Source organism: Caretta caretta, chromosome 9 (assembly GCF_965140235.1).
Source record: "Caretta caretta isolate rCarCar2 chromosome 9, rCarCar1.hap1, whole genome shotgun sequence".
Classification (NCBI taxonomy): Eukaryota; Metazoa; Chordata; order Testudines; family Cheloniidae; genus Caretta; species Caretta caretta.
Window position 1 is genome coordinate 61,365,583 of NC_134214.1, and position 16,698 is coordinate 61,382,280.

General features: G+C 51.7%; 1 protein-coding gene across 2 annotated transcripts in view; it reads left to right on the forward strand.

The window, feature by feature from the left end:
- The first annotated feature begins 450 nt into the window (after positions 1-450).
- BCORL1 (BCL6 corepressor like 1) overlaps positions 451-16,698 on the forward strand; it is a 46,843-nt gene continuing 30,595 nt past the window's right edge. The window contains exons 1-5 of one of the 2 annotated variants that reach the window (XM_048864207.2): positions 451-615; positions 1,577-1,658; positions 8,185-8,323; positions 13,692-13,782; positions 14,078-16,666. In XM_048864207.2, coding sequence (XP_048720164.2) covers positions 8,238-8,323; positions 13,692-13,782; positions 14,078-16,666 — 2,766 coding nt within the window. In that variant the 5' untranslated portion in view covers positions 451-615; positions 1,577-1,658; positions 8,185-8,237. The remainder of the gene's footprint in view (positions 616-1,576; positions 1,659-8,184; positions 8,324-13,691; positions 13,783-14,077; positions 16,667-16,698) is intronic. The other variant, XM_048864206.2, reaches the window with a different exon arrangement.

The following is a 16,698-nucleotide window of genomic DNA, read 5'->3' on the forward strand; positions in this document are numbered from 1 at the left end:
GGTGTGCGGCGCCCCCGTGGCTGTGCACCCCGCCCCCTCCCTTGGGCAGCGCCCGTCCAGTCTAGCCCGCCCCGCCGGGTAAAGCCCGCTCCCTGGGCGTGGGGCGCCTACCCGCCCCCCTCGAGTGTGAAGCGCGGTTCCCCGCCCCGGGTGTGGAGCCCCCCGACCCGGCCCCGGGTGTGGAGCCCGGCCCCCCGACCCGGGATGCAGCGCTCGGAGGCCCGGCCCCTCCCCGGGCGTGGAGCCCCCTCCCCTGGCTGCGCGGCGCTGCGCTGCTGGGTGCGGAGCCCCCTCCCACTCGCTCCCTCTCCGGACTCGGCTGGCTCTGCACACCCGACCCCCCCCAGCCGTGCGGGCAGGGCTAGGCGCGGCGCACCCTGGGAGTTGTAGTCCCCAGGGCTTGGCCCAGCCCGAGAGGGCGCGGGGGCGGCGGGAGGCTGGACTACACTTCCCGTCAGGCCCTGCGGCAGCTCCCTCTCGCCCTCACACTCCGGCTGCCGCTGCCAGTGTCTCCGCCGCCGAACCCTCGCTCGCAGCGCCCAGTGTCCGACCCGCAGCCTCGGGCAGGGGCCCGGCTCGGCCCGCAGCGCCGCGGCCCGCCCAGCTCGGGAACAGGTGCGTGCCCCTCCCGTCCCCGTCCCCGCCGCCCCGCTCCGGACACCCGGCCCCTGCTGCCCGGGCACCCCGGGCCCGTTCGCCCCGCACCCACCACCGGGGAGCCGGACCGAGCGGGCGGCCGAGCGGGCGGCCCGACCCATCGCCTCCGGCTGGGTCTCCATGGAGACCGGCCCCGGGACCCCCTCCGGGCAGCGGGCGCTGCTGGCGGCTGGGGCTCGGGCTGGCAGGGAGGGGGAGCAGCGTCCGGAGTGGGACGGGGAGGAGGGCAGCGAATCCCGGAGCGGGGGAGGGTGGGGACGGGGATCGCGAAGGCTGTGACAGCGGAGGCGCAGCGAGCCTGGAGCCAGCGTCGCTGGGCACGGAGGGATCCCGGCGGGGAGCTGCTGCTGCCTCCTCTGCACGTACCTGGGACGGGCTCCGCGTGTAGCCGCCGCTCCTTCCTCGCTTCGCGCCCCATCACCTGCCGCTCCCAGATCTAGCCGGAGGACGGACCCCCAACTCCCGGAGTGCATCCCCTCGACCTGAGGGGCCCCTTCTTGTGGCGGGGGGGGGGAGGGAATCTTCCGTGCTTTGCTCTCGACTCTTCTGTGCATGTGCACGTTGTTCTACGGGCTACACAGCTGAGACCCGGACCTGGCCCCTCGCTCCTTAGACAACGGGACTGGATAGCGTGGCTCCTGGAGTTTCGCAGCATGGCCCCTAGCGACCTAATCTCTAGCATAGGGGGTGCCCAGCAGAGACTCGAGGTCCCAGCCTGTAGTGCTTCATCTTGCTCCCCAGTGGATTCTGTAATCCCTCTAGGTTGGCAGAACCTCACTAGTAAAGATAAAAGAGAGGAGTCAGCTCCATATTTTGCCAATTAGGTGTTGCCCTTGGGGTCCTGGCATGTTGCTCTGGTGGCCCTTAGTTGGCAGAGTTTGGTCTCCTGCTAGCACTTTGTGATTTTTTTTTTTTTTAGGGTTTCCTTCTGTGGAGGTTGGTGCTGTAGGAAGTAGCATCAGATTAGTGGCCATCTACGTGGGGAGAACAGCAGTGCCCAGGTATCATCAGTTCTCCCTGACCTAGCTTCAGGAGCCAGCTGTTGAAAGAGGACAGTACCCATTCATCTAGGAGCCTCCATATCGGAATTGAGGACCATTCCAGGCAAGACCCCAAAGAGGGGCCTGGGCAAGGGAGAGTAACACTAAGTGCATATATTTATTGGTATTACAGTAGTGTATAAAGATCCTAATCAGGATTGTGCTAGGCACTGTACAAATGTATAGTAAGACCTTGTCTGCATTGGAGTTCTTTAGGTGATATCGCTTATACCAGTTCCCCAGTCTAAATAAGCTAAACTTGTAAAAGGACTTTTTGCCAGTGTAACTATCTGCAACTGGAGCTTTTCCTGGCATAGATACATTGGTTAGGGATGTGATTTCCCCCTGCCCCGCACACTACCAGCCAACATATCTATGCCAGTAAAACTCTTGCGTGTAGTCCAGGCCTCAGCAACAGTTTCTGCCCCAAAGAGCTTACAATCTAAGTAGACTAGACAGACAAAAGGTAAAGGGGAAGTAGGCACAGAGAGGGAAGGGGACTTGCCCAAGGTCACACAGCAGGTCAGTGGTAGGATTAGGAACAGAACTCAGGAGTCCTGATTCCTACTGCCGTGTCCTAGTCCACGTTGCCACTCAACATTACTTTCACTTTGCTCCTGGTGTGATTAATAATGTTTTGGAGTGAGGAATTGCTGGAGAGGGCTCCCAGATGTTATGGCCCATTCTTGTACACTGCATTCAAGATGAAAATTGTGACATAATCAAATTCAGGGGAAGAGCTGCCTTTTGTACAGCTAGGCTCATTGGGGAAGACATTGATTCCTTTCATTTAACTTTGATTTTTTATGGTGGATTTGAGAGAGCACCAGGATAGACTTTTATGGGGTCGTACCAAGATGGGAAGTATTGGGATAGTCTTTTGGGTCCTGATCTTGCAAGGGAATCTATATTTGTGGCTCTGTACGTCGGTGGGGGGAGGATTTGCCCATGTGAATCCCTCTGCAGATTTGAGGCCTTAGGCTGTATCTACATTAGCTTTTTTGCCCTAATATTTCCCACTATTGCTGCCATCAGTATAGATCCTTTGCCAGTACTTTTACCAACATGTCAACTATCTCTGCAAAGAGCAGCTCTGAGAAATTTGAGAAAACTGAATCTAGTGTAGACAAAGCCTTAAAGGAATAAATTAATGGAGGACTTTGAGGGGGTAGGACGGAACTGGGGGTGGGGAAGCATGCTTTGGGATAGTATCATATGTCCTGGGCAAGGAAAACTAAAAAGATTGTAAGATTATGTGCAATGTGTGATTTTCTTCCGATGTCAGAGATTTTGCAAAGATTTTCCACCTTTTGGTGGATTCCCCTCCCTCCCCCCTTTTTTAAACCACCTTAAGAATCTGCTGTGATAGCCTTCCACGGGGACAGGCTTTTTTGTTAGGCTGCAGTCAGTGACTTAGGTACTAGCTATAGCTTTAGCCAGTAGGGAGGATGTACTTTTTAAACACTGCTAAATTTTCAGGAAACTTTCCTAGTTCAAATACGGATGTTTTTTTTTTTTTAATTTAACGTTTCTGTGTATTATGCTGGTCACTGCAGTGACTTAAATCAGGGTTAGTGTGTCTTTAAACTGGCACAGGTAGATTCATGCACACAAGCTCAGCACAGCTGTAGCCAGTGGTCATACTATGCAACAGAATGGAAGACCCAAGTTTAGATCCAGATTATCATCTGCTCTGCAGGCCAAATGCAACATGAACAGTTACTACTGAAGACTAGGGTAGATGTAGCCTGGCTTATCCAGGACTGAATTTGGCTAGAGATTGGTATGACTTTATCACAGCTATGGTTTCCAAACTCTTTAAGGTAAGTAACATGATATGGTTTGCATTCAGTATTACATTTTTAAAACCTTTTTTCCAGTTGGATTCAAGACCCATGTATGACCCCTGCGAGGGGTTTTTATAGTTCTGTTGCAAACAGTTTAGTTTAAATGGTTTGTATGAAATGTGGGTGGAGCTGAAGCCATGTGTTCGGACAATTCTGGAAACTCTTTCAATTTGTGCTTATTTGGACTTCAAAGGCACTCTGTCACCTCAAAGATCACATATGGTAAACAAACATAATTCTTTGCCTGTGTTACTAATGGTATCAAAGATAGTTAAACTGAAATTTTTAAAAAGTAAATGTGATTATTACTGGTGATGCAATTTGTTTCCCTTTGGCATTTCTGTAAGCTTCGCTAAAAATCAGTCAGTTTAACTTTTTTTTTTATAGTCACGCCCACTCAGGTTCTCAGGAGAAGCATCTGGGTTGTATTCAATATAGATGATCATTGATTTGTTCAAAACAGTGGTTTCCACTGGAGTTTAAAAATATAATAGAAATATCATATTGGGCTTAGGTTTTGTAACCCCTTTTTAATGTATTGTACATTTTGGTCATAGATTTTATTTGCAATATCCAGTCTCAGCTATCTTGTGTTTCCAGGGTCAAAGTGCAACCCTTCTTAGCATTCCACAGTGCCCCCTGGCCAAATGAGTTGCAGAACACCTTAAAAAAAGAAAGTATCCATGTGCTCATCCTCAGAAATTCTTGCTACAGGCTGGGAAATCAAAAAGGAAAATTTCAAGGTTGATGATTCCCAGTCTCCTTCCAGTCAAGGCAGACTTCTAGGGTGTCTCACTTTAGAGAAAGCAGTGGCTGAGAGCCCATCACAGGGGGAAAAGGAGGGACGGCAGGCAGGCAGGGTTTACAGTGTTCTTCAAGTGCCTGAACTCCAGCTGTGTGTTTTTCTCAGGCTGCTCTGTTAAATAGTGTTAGCATTGAAATGGTCCAAGTTAGGCACTGAAGTGAACATCATTGCCCTCTGCTTTTCTAACATTTGCACCAGGCACAATCACTGGTGTAGATGCATCCTAGTGCAGATGAGCAGAGCCACTATTGGCACTGGTGGAGCTTACCCTTACTTAACCAGGATGTGCTGTAATGATGCAAATCTTGGCTCCCAGGGGCTTTGCCTGTCTGCCTTAGGCATGGCACTAGTGCACCTGTACTACTGGCTGGCCACTGGGCAAATCCCCAGTGGAGACAATCCTTTGTGCAGATCCCCTGGTGATAGCAATGGTGGGAAAGCTAGTGTAGACTGTCTGTCAGTGTTTTTACCACCCTGCCATCTGGTACTTGCTCTGAGCAAGGCTTGGATGAAACTCTGGTAAACTGCTGGCAGCTGCTTTACATTAGTGTTCAGATTGGTACAATAGCAGTGGTCAGAGAATTCCCTAAAAATCTCAGACCTTGTTGATACATGGATGTGTGTATACCAGTATAAGTAGAACCAGTAAAGTGTGTAAAAACTATACTAGTATAATTAAAGCAGTACAGATTCCTAATGTGGGTGCTTATACTGGCATAGCTTATTTCCATAAGGGAATGGGAATATGCTATACTAGTAGAAGGCAACTTTATACTGGTAAAATTGCATCCACACTGGGGGCTGTACCAATGTAGCTGCTTTGGTAGAAAATCATGCCCCCAACCAACAGATTTAAATTGGTACAAAAACTGTATGTGGACCAGGCCTTAGTGCAGCTGTGTCCTCTCATAGGCAAGTGGTTGGAAGAAGGGGGAGTTCACTAAGGGCTTGTTTTCCCTATTAAAAAAAAAAAGTGTGTTCTTAACTCAAGTTGGCTGACTTGAGTTGCAATCCTAATAAGACAAGGCAGTTGGTTTAACAGGAGTTAACAGGTTGAGTTAAACCCTAGGCCCCTGTACAGTCATAAACTTGAACTGATAACTCATGTTAAAAATACAACTGCCTGGTCTTCTCTAGGATATAAACCTAAGTTAGAGTATGTCTACAGAGTTATTCCAGAATAGCTCAGTAGTGTCGAAGGGGCTGGTGGCTCCGCCCTACGTTTCTCAGATAGATTTATCTCTGCACCTGGCACCTCCTGCTTCCAGTCCATCTTCTTGAGAGTCCTCTGATTCTTTTGTTGCTTCCTCTGGAATTGGGGTTTGAAACCACCTGAGTCAGGTGTTTTATTTTGTCTCTACATTTGAATGCCTTGATCCCTTCTCTTGGTTGGGATTCTAATTTCCCTCCCTATTTCTTCTTCATTCCCTGGGAAATGTCTGCCTTTGGCATTTATCTTGCATCCTCCTTGGATAACAGAAATCAAGAATTCATTTAACAATGTCTATTCTGTCACTACATCTTCCTAACTTTCTCCTAGAGGCCCTGCAGGTTTCATCATTGATCTCTTCTTCCTCATGCACTCAAAAATGTTTGTTGTAACTGCTTGTGAAATCTTGCTATCAACCTTCTCTCTTTAATTGCAAGCCACAATGGTTCTGCCCCATCAGTGCTTTCCTAGAGGTTTCCTAGTTCAGTCTCTCCACAAGTTTCCATTCTGTTTAGCACAGTGGTACATGTCTCTCTCTCCCCACTCCCATACAAGATTCTCTTGGAGCGCTCCTAAAATGTCTGTGCTGCCATTGTACCCTCACTGTCATATGCTTTCCCTTTCCCTTTTTTCAGTTCAGCCCAGGATGGTGACACCCCGCAGATTGATTGTTCCCCTATTTCCTTTGGGTTCTTTCATTTCTCTCCAACCATTGCAAGACTCCATCTCTTCCCACCCCAAGCCACCTTTCATTCTTTCCGGGTACAACCCAGTTTTCGGGGGTCTCTCACTCTGCCCAGGTACCCATTTCATTACTTAGTATTTCTTCCCTTTCCAGGTGTGTTTATTTTGGCTGCTAGTTTCTCTTCTCATTTTCTGACTTCTGGGTAGCTTCTCTTCTCTGCAGTCTCTGCCTGCTCAGCTAAACTCTTTCCCTCATCTGTGGCTCACTCTGTCCTCTCAGCCAGTACACTGGTATTTCTCTGGTTCCTCCTGCTTCTATGGCCCTTGTCTCTTCCCAAAAGAGTCCCAGAAACACCCCACTGACCTAGACTGTGCCTCTGTGTACCAGGTGTGTTCATACCTGACACTGAATGAGCACCTTCAGCTTTTTAGCTTTCTATCTGATTCCTCAAACCTTCAGTCTTCTTATCCCTATACAACTGATTCCAGTGTGGACTGATACTACAGACCATTCCTTGTCCTACCAAGAGCGTATGTTCTTCTGATATGTCATGTAGGCTGACCAGACAGCAAGTATGAAAAATCGGGACAGAAGGTGGGGGGTAATAGGCACCTATATAAGACAAAGCCCCAAATATTGGGGCTGTCCCTATAAAATCGGGACATCTGGTCACCCTAATGTCATGAAAGAAAAAACTATATAAGACTTTGGATCACATGCTGTCTTTAGATTTCCTTTCTGCTCCCCCAAGGATGCTGCCCATTTGTACCTCTTTTGCTTCATGTATGTAACATCTCTGATACAGGAACCTGTCTGACAATTTGCCTCCTTAATCTCTCTTGCCCAGTCTAACCTAGCCTGCTCCTGCTGGCCATGCACTTCAGATCCTTCCCTTCCCTCATTGCTCTACTAGTTTTTAGCTCAATTCATTCTCCTGAGCGATGGGACTCAAGTAGCAGCCCTGCTCTTAAAGTGCTCAATGAGACAACACTACTGCAATGGCAGGCGTGTCTTCCCCCGAAAAATTCCATCACAGAGGCAGGTATCTTGAGAGTGATTTGAGCATCAGCCTGCTAAACCCAGGATTGTGAGTTCAATCCTTGAGGGGGCCATTCAGGGACCTGGGGCAAAAATTGGGGATTGGTCCTGCTTTGAGCAGGGTGTTGGACTAGATGATCTCCTGAGGTCCCTTCCAACCCTGATATTCTATGATTCTATGACTCTCAAATCTCAGGGTTCTGCTCTACTTTCTGTCTCTAACCCTTTAGAATGCCTGTCACTTCCGAACAATAGTAAAGGGGAATTCTAGCAGTGAAAGCCCTGCAAAGTTTGTCAAGCAGTGCCCCCCACATACTCAGAGTTGGTTCCATGCAGGTGTACCCTAGGCACTTGATTGCCTGAACAGTCATCTTCCTCTCTGTACAATTGTCTCCTGAGCTGGTTAGTGTTGACTGATAAAGAAATATAAAAGATTGGACAATTCTGCGGTTTTATAAGTCCGTTGTCTTGGGTAAAGCTGCCTTCTGCCTGCCTGCTGTGTCTGGGAGACCTTCTTGAGGAAGTACAAAAGGGTACAGGGGGATGTAGAGGTGTCTGCACAGAGTGCTTTTGGGGGAGGCCAAGTCCTACTACAGATTGAATGGGTTTGGTGAAAAATCCTAGCATGAGTGTAAGCCTTGTGTATTGTCCCTGCCCTGAGTGTACCCCTCTCCTGAGGGCTTTTTGCAAACAGACTTGTAGCTGCTCAAACTATGTACCCCAGTTGCTTGGAAAGGAATCTGCAGTTGGCAAGTAAGGAGGAGGTGTTGCCCGCTCCTTTTCTCAGTGGTCTGGCTTGCAGGTGACCTCTCTGAACTGTACCACAGACTCACAACTTTGTTGGAGAACTCCAAGGAATGGAACTTAATGCAGGCTTTTGTCTTTGTGTTTTGTCTTTGCAGGTGGAGTGGCCCCGTGAGCCCCAGCAGGTCCTGGTTGGTGGTGAGCAGCTGTCATGATCTCTACAGCACCTCTCTACAGTGGGGTGCATAACTGGACCAGTGCAGAGCGGATTTGCATGTGTGGCCTCAACGAGGAGAGGTGAGGTGCGTGGGTAGCTTGTTAGGGGAAAGACTTTAAGCAGGGAGCTTGGGTCAGGGAATCGGAGAGGCTAGAAGCAGAAAGCATACTCAATCCTGTTTAGTGGCTCTCTTTGGGGCCAGTGCAAGCCTATTATCTGTTACAGAGCTGAGCTCATAAGGAGCACAGGGGTAGGACAAGGATGCATTAAGCAGTCAAGCCTTCTTTATGGTCCTTGTGTTCCATGCCCAAGGAAAAGAAAGGGTCTGATGCTTGCAGGGGAATGATACTGGAGGCTCTCTGTTTTCTGGGCTTTCTGGGCAAGAGCCACCAGCTGTATGGAGCCAGGGTGCTGCTTGTGGCCTTGCTACCCCAGTGTTAAGGCTGCTCATGGCGTTGTTGCTACACACTGTACCTTTGCTCTTTGACTTTGTTAGATTTGTGCTCTCAACTGACTGCCATTCAGCCTGACAGGTTGGGACCTGGGAAGAGGGCTACGTGGACAGTACAGGCTATGGAACTGAGAAGTGTTTCCAGTACGTTTGCTTGGGCAGTGCAGATTAGATCAGTGGTACTCAGCCAGGGGTATGTGTATCCCTAGGGGTAGGCAGAAGTTTTAAAGGGGTACATCAACTCATATAGATATTTGCCTAGTTTTACAACAGGCTACATAAAAAGCACTAGCTAAGTCAGTACAAACTAAAATTTCAAACAGACAAAATGCGAAAGTCAGCAATTTTTCATTAATAGTGTGTTGTGACACTTGTATTTTTGTCTAATTTTGTAAGCAAGTTGTTTGTGAGGTGAAACTTGGGGTACACAAGACAAATCAGAATCCTGAAAGGGGTACAGTAGTCTGGAAAGGTTGAGAGCCACTGGATTAGATAATTAGATAGGTGAATTGCATGAACACCACAGTCTAGGGCAGGACCTGCTCCTTGCAGGAGTCCTGATCTGTCCCATTTACTTGCCCTGGCAGTCTCCTCCAAACCCACAGCATTAGCACCTATCTAATCCTGCAGTTCTCAGGTGTTGTCCTCAGAACTGGCCAGCTGTTGGCCTCCCTGGTGTCAGGATGCAGTGGAGCTTTTTCAGCTGTGGGAAATGCTCTAGGAGGGTCTGAAAAGTCATGTTATATTGACTAAAATGAGCCATGTTTGGTGCACACTGTCCTTCATTTGGGATGGTAGGGTCTCAGGCATTAGGGATGCTGATAACTGCTGTAACAGACAAGCAGGAGAACAGTGGGGTAAGGGAGATTTTGGCATGTAATGTACGGCCTCTCAGCTTAGTTACCCCTTCATAAAGGCTATGCAGGCCTACTTCTTGATCCTAATAAATTTCAGTGTTTCAGGCACCTGAGCACTGAGGGGTCTAGTACCTTAACAGAAATACCAAACAGCCCAAATACAAGATTAAATCAAGACAGACAAACCAGGTTGATCATAACTGAATGGTGGGTTGTTGTTGTTGTTTTTTTTTTTTACCAGTTGTTGGCCCCTACGTAAAGTGTGTGGGTGGGGATAATCATTTGGGGGAACGCTCATTCCATTTCCTTCCTGGACCAGGTTTCACATCACGGAAATCATTGTCCCAGCTGGCTCCCTTCCTGGCTGTCTCTCAGCGCAGAGGCTAAGGGCCCATGGAACCTAAGCTCTCTCTGTACCAAGAAGTGGCTTCCCTAAGGCCAGGCTGAGGAATGCTGGCAGTGAGCAGTGTGGGTGCAGCTTGTTACTCCAGTGCCCAGGTTGTATGTGCTCTGGGGCTAAGGAGAAGAGCTCAGTCTCTGGGGCTGACTCTGTGGCCCCCTTTGCCTGCACCAGAGTCATTGTACTTCCACCTCCCCTCCCCAGCAGTGTGACAAACAATGTAGTTTGTATCTCCATTAGCTTTTGGAAGAGCAAGCTGCTAGTTTGGCTTTTGAGACAGTGGCAGGAACAAGAGGGGGTGCTTGCCCTGAGGCTGTCTCAGAAGCTGAGTGGCCAGCTCAGCTCCTTGCCTGGGCTCCCAGCCAGCCATTAACCTGTGCATCACCAGCCTGGGTGTGCTGATCTGCTGAGCCTTCTGAGACAGGTGCTGCCCTGGGGGAAGGGAATCGCTTCCCCTCCAAGGCAGAGGGAATGGCGTTGGGGGAGCTTGAATGGGATGGTGGTCACCTCTAGGGGGAGAGGGGTTATGTAGAACAAGGGGGTATGTAGGACATGCCCCTCTGGCAGGCAGGCTGCCCTCACCTGTTGGAGCCCTAGGATGCCGGAGCTGCTTGGCTTCACTGACTAGCTCAGTCTTTCGCCTGGGCCTGACTGTTGAAGCTTCCTGGGCTGTTGCAGGGCCAGGAACTGCACTCTAGCTCCACCTGCTGCCCTTGCCACGTCCCTGCCTCTGTCTCGGAGGGGACCAGGATTGGCGTAGGAGCAGGAGGTGGAGCCAGAGCGGGGCTCCCAGCTCTGCTGCATAGTGCATAGGCAGCTCTCTGTGCCAGTTATCCAGCTTGTTGTCACGGAGATGCCTGCCTGGCCAAGGTCTCAGCTCCCTAACACCCCTGCTCTTTCACTGATCCCATCCAACTCCTCCAGAGCCTACCCTGGCTCAAGGCATGTGCTGCTTTTTGGCAGAGATCCCACGGGACAATAGTTGCGGACGGGGTAAAGGCCATGAGGTTTTTGGCTCCTCTCAGCATTTCAGTGGGGGCAGGGTCGAAAAAGTCCCCTTAACTCTGCCTTTCCTGTCATACCAAGGCTCCAGCTTCATGGCCTTCGGAGGAGGGGGAGGCACAAGGGTCGATACATAGACACTGTCGATACCTCTCTTGCACGTTTTCAAAAGTCCCCAGCCTCTCAGTTAATGCAATTTAGATGTCTCACAGGAGGACACTGGGGGGGCCAGCTTAGACCTGAGGTCCTGGGGAGTTCCATCCGTGCCCAGCTCTGTGGCAGTAACAGAACACACATGTTTGCTGGGTAGAAACCCACAAGTTCTGCTGGGTAGAATATGTGGCCTGGCTACAAATCCTACCTGACTGACCTTGGGCATGTTCCACCCTTCTGTCTCCATCGCCCTGGCTAGCAAACTGGGCAAGAAGCAGGAACCTGATTCTGCATCTGAGCTATGTTTTCCTGGGTTACAAACTACTAAAAGCCTATCTCAGGCGTTAGTTCTAAGGGCCGTTCTCTTGCGATTCCAGCCGCCCCCCATCCCATCACCTCTCAGCTGCCGTTGGATCTTGCTGCTGCCTATTGCAGAAACCTGATCTCCCCTTATTAATAACAATCCTCTTAAGCCTTTTGCGGCCTGAGTAACTCTGGAAATCCAGGTTTAAGAAATCCATGTCAAATTATGTTTGTAAAGAATAACAGCAAAGATGATGTCTGGTGGAAAGGGTGCAGGGGGCTATGCGAGGTGCTGTGCTTTTGCCATAACACAAAGGAACTAGTGCAGCTGTGGGGAAAACCAGCATTGCATTTGTAACGTAGCTGTACCATGAGGTGGGGAAGCTGGTGTGGGGTCATGATACTGAGGGCATCTGAAAAGGTGTAATGGGCCAATACCAAGATGTTTAAACCTGAAGGTCATTATTCAGGGTACAGCTGCAGCAGATGTATCCCTTCGAGGGCAACCTTTGGGTGGCCAAGAGAGTGGAGTACCAGTACTGGATCCTGGAGTGATGGGGTTGGAGGTTTGCATTGCTTAATCCCTGTAGTAGCAGACAAGGGGAGAAAAGAAAAGACCACCAGCATCACAGTGTTTGTTCTGCCCCCACTAGCTTCTCCTGTACTTAGCTCTCACAGGCTGTTGTGTCAGCAGACAGAAAACATTAGGGTGGGGCCTCAAACCCTCCTAGGATATTGAACCCTGTACTGGGCACAATGCTGTCTCCCATGGGTATAGCTCCTGGTTCAGATGTTGACTTAGGCAGAAGTATTGTTTGTTTCCATCTCTCCAGTGTGACCATATCATGTGCACAGTTGTTGTCATTGGCCTCCCCCCATCTCCTTTCCTTGGAGCTGGTCACGGTCCTTACTCTGAATTCACTTTTCACCTGGAGAACTCCTTTGTTTGAAGCAGTGAACTGCCCTCTTTCTGTCTTGCGGAGGATAAGGGGTTAAAGCTCCAATCACACACTCCAGGTCCCTCCAGCCTCAAAGCAGGTCCCTCCAGCCTCAAATGTGCTCAGGCTCCTGGAGCAGTGACAGGACTCCGCAGCTATCTGAAGGGTCTATGAGGTGGAGACATGAATGACACTAGTGCCCTAGGGATGGGAAGAGAAATGATAGGTGAGAAGTATAGATGGTTCTCAGAGGAGTGTAGGGGAGATAAGACTGGAATACTGGGTGGGTGTGGAATTAAAATTACCTGGGGTGGGGAGGATTTGGTTTTGGACCAAAACCAGGGTTACTGGTTAGTGTGTGGCTGGAAGATGTGGGGGTGGGGGGGCGGGAGAGGAATCAGGGAGTAGTATGCCTGGTGGGTGGGGAATGAACAACAGATGTAATGTGTGGGTGTGTGAGAGAGACTGGGAGGGTGGGTGGGATAGGAATGTGAGTCTGGTGGGGAGGGCAGGATTGGAAGGTGGGGGTTGCAGATTGGGGGGGGGGGTTGTGGGGTGGGCAGACCTAGAATGTGCAAATGGGGGAAGACAGGACAAGAACATGAGGAGGCTGTGGGAGGGTGAGAACTCCGAATGAGTATGGGGCAGGCAGGACTGGGCCTGGGGGGATTGTATGGGGCAGGGCTGGGGGAGGGAGGGACTGCGGTTAGGAGGGGGAGTTGAGGGATGATGGGACTGCAAGTGGGGAGGGAAGTTCTAGGGGGACATTGGGGGAAGGTGGGACTGCCAGTTTGTGGGGGGGATGGAGCACCTGTGGGGTGGTGGGAGGCAGGACTGGCAGGCAGGAGTTTGTCGGGAACACTAGAGGGGTTGGTATGGGGGGGTGGGGCAGCTCCCTGCCCTTTGGGTGATGGTCATTTTGTGGGTCTCCCCATCCCCCACTCTGCCACTTTATTTGCCAACTGTCACTCCCCAACTGCCGTGGAACTTTTAGGCCAGTGCTTTCCATCTCCTTCTTAAAGGGGCAGAAGCCTAAAAATTACCTGGTGGCTGTTTCCCGGGACCTGGCTTTAGAGGGATCCCTGGGCCCCCACTGCCTGTGCACCTGAGGCGCTGGCTGGCTCCCCAAAGTGTGCCTGCTGTGCTGAATTTGGGAGCTTGGAAAGCAGCACAGGGGCGAGCCTGGAGAGGCAGGGATTTGGGCTCTAGGGGAGGAGTCCCCGCTCCCCTATGGCCAGCAAGCCCCTTCTGACTCCCTGTGTGCAGCACGGAGCTAACGGTGGGCTAGGAGAGTGCCTCTGGGGTTCATTGTGCCTCCCTTGTCTTGTCTCATCTCTGTCATAGGAGAGCCCCGCTATCTGATGAGGAGTCTAACAAGAGCAGCTCCCAGCACTTGGGGTCCCAGGAATTTTGCGTCAGCAGCAGCCTTTCCAAGGTGAGCTCCTTATACAGAGTGGCTGGGCTGAGGAGCCAAGGACTGCAATGGAAGGGGCCATGCATGGGAGTCTGACCCTGACCTGGGCCCAAGTGATGAGTGCTCTATGACAGCATGGTGTGCAGGGCCAGAGACTGTCGAAAGCAAGAGTGCAGGGCCTGGAAGCAGCACTGCTCCCCTTTCCTGTGGGCTTCTTTCTGTCCCATAAAGACCTAGCAGAGAGAGGGAACAGCCCTTCCCATTGGGAAATGCTGGCTTAGCTTCCAGGGAGTCCCTTCTCCCTTTCTCATTGCAGGTGGAGCTCACAGCAGTCAGTGGTGGCAGCAATGCCCAGGGGCTGGACGCAAATAACAGCGTGGAGGAAAAACTTGGGCCCAAGCTGGAAGAGCAGCTACCCAAACCCTACCCGAAACCAGAGTGTGCTGGGAAAGCAGTGATAGAAGATAATGTACTGGGCGCTCTGGCAAACCAAGGAGATGGCAGAGAGCTGGAGCCCACAGCCCCAGGAGCTGTGGAGCCTGAGACCAGCAGCACTGACAGTGCCTGGATGCCTGCAGAGCTTCACAGTGACAAACAGGCTGATGCTTCTCCTGCCTGCCCCAACGCTCCAGACAGTGAACATGCTGGGAAAGAGAAGGGCACCCTGAATGCTGAAACACAAGAGGCAGGAGTGCCGGTGGAGGAAACTCTGCCTGTGGTTGCTTCCAGCTGCAACACCCTTGCATCAACCCCAGCCACCTTCACCTTGAATAGAGTGTGTTTTTCCACATCTCAAGCCCCAGCTATGCAAAAAATGCCCCTCTCCTTTCAGTCCGGGGCAGTTCTGGCCCCAAGCCAGCCCCTTGTGTACATCCCACCCTCCAGCTGTGGGCAGCCACTCAGTGTGGCTACTCTTCCGAGCCCCATTGGGGTCCCCTCCTCCCTTGCTCTCCCAGTTCATCCCTCCTACCTGCAGGAGCATGGCCCGCCAGGCATTATTGCGCCCCCTGAGCTGCGCTCGTTTCCCTGTACCTTCTCCGTAGCCAGGCCCTTGCCTTCGGATTCCAAAGTGGTGTCTGTGGAGGTGAACCAGCTGAGTTGCCCTTCACCTTCAGGTGGGAACAGCACACAAGCTGCTGCAGCTGTTGATGGCCCTTCCCCACCCATGGAGGGCTCTTCGCTTTCACCCAGCCAGCCTTCCCTGACAGCGTCATGTGGGAGTGAAGCTCCCCCACCAGGTACTGGCCTACACACCAGGGCCTCTGGTGCTCAGGAGCAGGTTGCTCAAGGGGCCACCACTTCGCTTTCTCCCCTGAAGTCCCCCCCACAGCTGGAGCGTGAGATGGTCTCCTTCTCAGAATGTAGCGAGATGCCTCTTGATCTGTCCTCTAAATCCAACCGCCAGAAGCTGCCTCCACCAAGCCAACGCAAGACACCCCCCATGCCCATCCTAACACCAGTGCACACCAGTGGCAAGGCAGCACTCACTACGGTCCTGTCCAAGTCCCAGCGTGCAGCCCAGAGTGCAGGCAGCAGCGTCACCTCATGCCTGGGCACCACTCCCCCCTTAGTAATTTTTCCTGACTTCCTGCGCAATGGTGAGCAGGGCTCCTGGATGAAAAACTCAACCGCACTGATTAGCACCATTCCAGGCACCTATGTGGGCGTGGCCAACCCAGTGCCTGCCTCACTACTGCTTAGCAAAGACTCCAGCATTAGCTTCACCAGGGACCCACAGCACCTCCCCAAACAGGAGCCCATTTCCATCATTGATCAGGGAGATCCCCGAAATGTTGGGCCACCCTCTGGGAAAAAAGGCAGCCAGGCTAGTGTGGAGGGTCAGCAGGACCCAGCTAGGCGGTTCCTCTATGGCAGAGTTGCCCCAGGGGCGCCTTTGTGCCAATCCAAAGAACTCTCTCTCTGGAATCCTGGTCAGGGAAGCATTTACCCCCGATGCCCAGTTAATGGGAAACCATCCAGTCCCCAGCTTCTGCCCGTTGGGTGGTCTCCCTATCACCAGACCCCTCTGCTTTCAATTGGTATCTCCACAACCGGACAGCTGCCCCTGAATCAGAGTGGCTCCTCCAAGCCATCTGGTGCAGGTGAGTTCCCTGTGTTTCCCAGCATGCAGCCTGTAGAGTCTGGCATGGCAGCCCCCAAGGCCCCAGAGGGACTGCCAAGGCTTCCGTCTCTGGAATGGGAAGCCATGTCCAAAGCCAAAAACTGCAGGGTCTTGCCCAAGTTCTGTGAGGAGCCCATCAATCCAGTCCCCATGGCTGTAGCTCCATCTCTTCAGGCCAATACTGTGGATGCAAGGGGCGGAAAGGGGAAGGCAGAAAGCCCTTCCAGGAGCCAAGGGTGTGATGAGCCAGGGGCTGACTCTGCTAGAGACAGCGTTGTACAGACTGAGGCTCCCCAGGGGAGCTGTAGCCTCAAGCTGTTAGGAGACTCAAAACCTAAAAACCAAGTGTTAGCTGCCTATCTGTCACATGACCTGCCTGTAGTCAGTCAGCAAAGCCTACAAACAGCCTCTGAGCTACCAGTTGCACCTGTGGAGAGTCAACGCAAGGAGCTGGGATATGAGGCGGCCCAGGAGCAGCCGGCCTCAGAGGCCCCCCAGTGTATGCACCAGGTGGACCTGTGCAGAGTCAAGAAGGAGCGAGTGGAATGTGATGTGCCATTTGCCTCTGGGGCTTGTCTGCAAGCTGGGGTAGCCCCCAACGGCTTTCCTGAGACCAAACTCAAGGGAGCAGCCCAAATCAAACAAGAGGGCAATTTATGCTGCAAATCCAAACGGCAACACGATGGGCGGGCCAAACAGGCCCACAAGAGGCTGAAGTGCAGAGCCAGAGCTGGAGAGGAGGCCCCAAGCAAGTCGGGCAGCCGGAGCTTGCATGGATGGAAGGTGGGTGAGGAGCCACTGAAGAGGGTCACCAG